The sequence below is a fragment of the Oryx dammah genome, unplaced genomic scaffold (assembly GCF_014754425.2).
Source record: "Oryx dammah isolate SB20612 unplaced genomic scaffold, SCBI_Odam_1.1 HiC_scaffold_9, whole genome shotgun sequence".
Lineage (NCBI taxonomy): Eukaryota > Metazoa > Chordata > Mammalia > Artiodactyla > Bovidae > Oryx > Oryx dammah.
Window position 1 is genome coordinate 53050923 of NW_024070193.1, and position 4296 is coordinate 53055218.

The window sequence follows — 4296 nt, forward strand, 5'->3', positions numbered from 1 at the left end:
CGCGTGGTGCCGGTGGTTGCTGCCGTGGCCGCCCGCGCCCGCCGCGGCGCCGGCCCGCCCGTTCTTCGGCGGCGGCTCGTCGGCCGTGGCCACCACGGCTTCGAGCAGGTTGCTTAGCAGGAAGGAGGACGAAGGCAGCGCGTCCATGCCCGCCGCCTCGGCCAGAACGACCTTCTGATCGCACACGGGGCAACGCAGCTTGAGCGACTCTCCCGGCGCGCCGCCGCCGCCGCCCGCCGCCGGCAGCCGGTGCGCCTCGAGGCACGGGCGGCAGAAGGCGTGCAGGCAGGGCAGGACGTGCAGGCGGCGCGCCGCGGCCCCGGGGCCCCCGCCGCCGCCCCCCGACGACGTGGACGTCTGCGAGGATGACGACGACGCCGACGAGTTGGAGGAGAGCGGCGCCGGCGAGCCGCACATCTCCTTGCACAGCAGGCAGATCTGGAAGTCGGTCTCGGGGAACGAAGCCATTTGCAACCAGGCCCGGAGGAGGGAGGAGACCAGAGAGGAAGAGGAGGAGGAGAGCGCCGACGAGGTGGGTGGGGGAGCCGCCGACTCACTCAGAAAAAAGGCATCGATTAGGCCTACGCACGGGAGCCGGCACCAGAGCGGCGCGACCGGCTCGGCCTCGCCGCGTCCGGCCCGCGCGCTGCTACCCGCGACGCAGCGGGCATTAAATGCCACTTTCCAGAGGCGACAAGGATTTCTCCCGGAGGAGGACGCGGGAGCCGCGCGCCTTCCGAGGCGGGAGCGCCGGAACAAGTCCCAACACGCGAGGGGCGAGCGGGGGCAGGGAGGTCAGAGGACTCCTGGAGCAGCTGCAGCTTAGCTTCTCGCCAGCCGAGGGGAATTGTCCCCCACCCCCAAGTCAAGTCCGCTGTGCAATCCCAGTCCCGGCTTGAGAGGCAGAATTTGGTTCGACGAGTATTTGGTGCGTGGGCTTTTCTTTAAATGGATTTAGTCTCTTCTTGGGACAGGAAGGCTCCCCAAACTAGTAAAGGCGGGAGCGGCGAGACGCCAAGCCTGTGTCCCCCCGCGCGACGCCAGCCGCCCCACCGCATGACGCGGCGGCCAGGGGCTCCTGGGTGGCCCGGCGTGCGGCGCTCCGGGCTTGCGCACGGCCGGGCGCGGCCTCTTTGCAAGGGCGGTGAGCCCCGCCGCAGCTGCAGCTAGTGGGGCCCGCCGCGGCCGCACGCGGGTAGTACGCACGCGCGCCCCACGCGCCTCGAGTCTCCCGCGCGCCCGCCGAGCCCCGCCGAGCTGCCGGCGCTTAACACGCACGCGCACCCCACGCGGCCCGGGGCTCTCTTGCCCCGGCCTTGCAGGGCCTGGGCGCCTCCCACGCGCTCCTTCTCCTCCGGTTTAGCCGCGCCGCTGCGCAGGGCCGCAGGTCCCCGAGGGCCGTCGTGAATTATTCATCGGCAGGAAGATATTAGATGTACCCGCTGCCCGCTCCGCGCGAGCCGTCGTGCAATGCTATCCGAGCTCTGCGCGCGCCCCGCGCCCCTCCTCCTCCTCCTCGCGTCCGTCCTCTCTGAAACCTTGGCAGCGAAGGGGGATCACATTTCCTTTGTCATCGGGCCATTTCGCCCTCGCCTTGGTCCCCCCTCCGATCCCGAGCCGCGGGGACGGAACCTCCACCGAGACGCGCCGGAATCAGTGGAACCGGCAACGGCCCAGCGCGGTGAGATCAGGAGCCGCGTGGTCAACGCCGCCGGCCCGCGCCCGCGTCATCTTCTTTCTGAAACGAGTCGCCGAGACTCGGGTGGCCCCGGCAGCGTTGCGCCTGCCGGGCTTGGCTCGCGCTGTGCGCCCTGACCGCCTGGGGCTTTGAACAACTCCGCAATTCGGGCTGTGTGCGTGCACGCGCGCGCGTTCCCCCTTTCTCAGCTTTGCCGCCTCTTCCTCCTCCTCCTCCTCCTCCTCCTCCTCCTCCTTCTCCTCCTCCTCTCAGTACGTAGGTTATTGGGACTGATCGGAATTCGGAATCCTTTTAATCTCCAAAGGAGCAAACTCACTTCCGCCCGAGTGCTGGGAGGGGGCTGGGGGAGGGGACACAGAGGAGGGGGTTCCAGGCAAACAGGAAACATTAGCCCTCTCTGCACGGCTCGCTTTTGTGTGCTCCCTCCCTCCTCCTCCCAACCTCCTCCCTTCTCCCGGCCGCTGGGGAGATGAACGCCCCCGGGCTTCAGTGTGACGACCTTTGAAACCCTCTGAGCACAGAGTGGAGAGCGACTCTTCCGTTTATTTAAAAAAGAAAAGATTTCATTCTGAATCCTGGTTCTGCAGGGGCTGATATCCACTGCCCGTGAGATCTCACCCCCACCCGCGCCCCAGCCACCGGTTTCTTTTTTTTTTTACGTTTTCTTAAGGACTCTGCATATCTGTGATGAACAGCAAAACATCACGCAGTTTGGAATTAAACGAATCTGAATTTTGACCAGTTTCTTTTGGCGTTTTACTAGGGGGGTGGAGATAGGGGGCAGAGGGCAGCTGTTCGGGGAGGTCCCCGGTGATGGCCCCGCGGCCATCTGGGTGCTGCCCGAGGCTGCCTGGGCGGTTCTGGGAGAGGAACTCGCTGGGCCCTGGAGAGAGACTGACTTGGTAGAGTGGAGAGGGCCAAATAGCAGGATTTAGAGGGTATATAGTGTGGAGGCCATCGGGTGGGCCGATTGTCCCAGTCTTAACAGCATCAAGCTGTGAGTGACAGCTTGGGTCCCACTTCTACAGACAACCTGGATGAATCTCAGAAGCATCATGTTAGAAGAAAGGAACCAAACACAAAGTTCATACTGTGTGATTCCATATACGGAAAATTCTAGAACAGGCACAACTAAGCTTTGAGATAGGAAAAGAACCCTTGAGGGTGAGGGAGTAGTGACTGGGAAGGGGGATAGGAGAGAACCTTCTGGGGAAATGAAGTTGAAGGGGTATTTGTGTGTACATTTGTCAGAACTTCTAGATCTGTGCAAAATTACACTGGCTGTAAACTAAGTTAAAAAAATAATAACTTGGTGCCCAAGCTAAACAACCATGCTTGTATCATAAATGTGAAATATAAAAGAAAAAACTACATACGCATTTGCAGCTCACCAGATTTCACAGAGATTTGCAGGGAACTCAACATGCTGAAGGCCCCATGCTGCAGAAACACCACCCTAGTGGGACAAAGCCATCATGGGGCCTGGTGCTGCCTTGAGATGGGAAGAATTCTAGGACAAGCCAGCAGACCTAGTCTGCTGCTGCTGTCTCAGCACCTGGAGCAAATCTGAACTGAGTCAACATTCACCCAAATGTGGGAGGAGTGCAAAAATTATTATGGAATAAACCCATAAATCAGCTATATCTCAATAAAATGGGGCGGGTTGGGGGGACAGATTTCTTTGACCAATGAATGAGATGTAAACATTTTATGCTTTGAATATTAGAAATAACATTGTGTATCAGCTACACTCCAATATAAAAATTTAATACATATTAGGAGTTTTTCATGCCAACACAAGTTTCTTCCACATTTTGAGACCTGCGAATAAACACGTACATGCTGGCACATGAAATTTCCTACAGAATTTTGTACCACACTGGCATTGCTTCAGCAGAGGTGTGGATGTATTCTGTGGTTTTTGTTTCTTTTCCTTTCTTTGATTGTTTTTAATTTCTTTTTTTTTTTTTTTAAACAAAAACAAGAGGAAAACAGATGGGGGAAGAGAATTGCCAGAAGGAAGATGGCCCCAGAGGGTCAGAAAAGGGATGGGCCAGACCTGCTGTCTCCCTCTTGGTTGGCCCCACCCACCAGCATCTAAAAAGGTTTAAAAAAAAAAGATGACCAGAGAGGGGGAGGGGAGAATTAGCAGCTCTTCTGGTCCTGTGACTCTAAATATCTTGCAAGTGGATGGCAGAGATGGAAAGTCAGCTGAGACATCTCCGAGGAGCAGGAAGACTAACTCCAGAAAGAGGAATCAAACTCCACAACAGGGGATGGGTTAGTTTCCTGGGGACAATTGCTCAGAATAAAGCAAAAAGAAAGAGAAGGAGGAAAAAGATGTTGATTTCTCTTCATGAAGCAGCTTCCCTTTCTTTCCTTTCCTGAATTGACAGGACATTGCCAGGAAGCAGGGCTGCCTTGTAAATTGTTAAATTAACACTTTTCTAATTTCCACTAAGACTTAATTCACCATACCTTGGGAAAAAGGGAAATTTTTAAAGCAACTCATTCAATCGCAATTGTAGAGAAATACAGTTATGATTTTTTAAATATGGTGTAGTGATGAAGACCAGATTAGGAAGAGATTTTAATAA

The 4296-nt window shown here is 56.6% G+C and overlaps 1 protein-coding gene across 1 annotated transcript in view; it reads right to left on the reverse strand.

The window, feature by feature from the left end:
* The window catches only part of TRIM71 (tripartite motif containing 71), a 61781-nt gene extending 61313 nt beyond the window's left edge, over positions 1-468 (reverse strand). The window contains exon 1 of the mRNA XM_040246314.1: positions 2-468. Coding sequence (XP_040102248.1) covers positions 2-468 — 467 coding nt within the window. The remainder of the gene's footprint in view (position 1) is intronic.
* Positions 469-4296: the final 3828 nt, after the last annotated feature.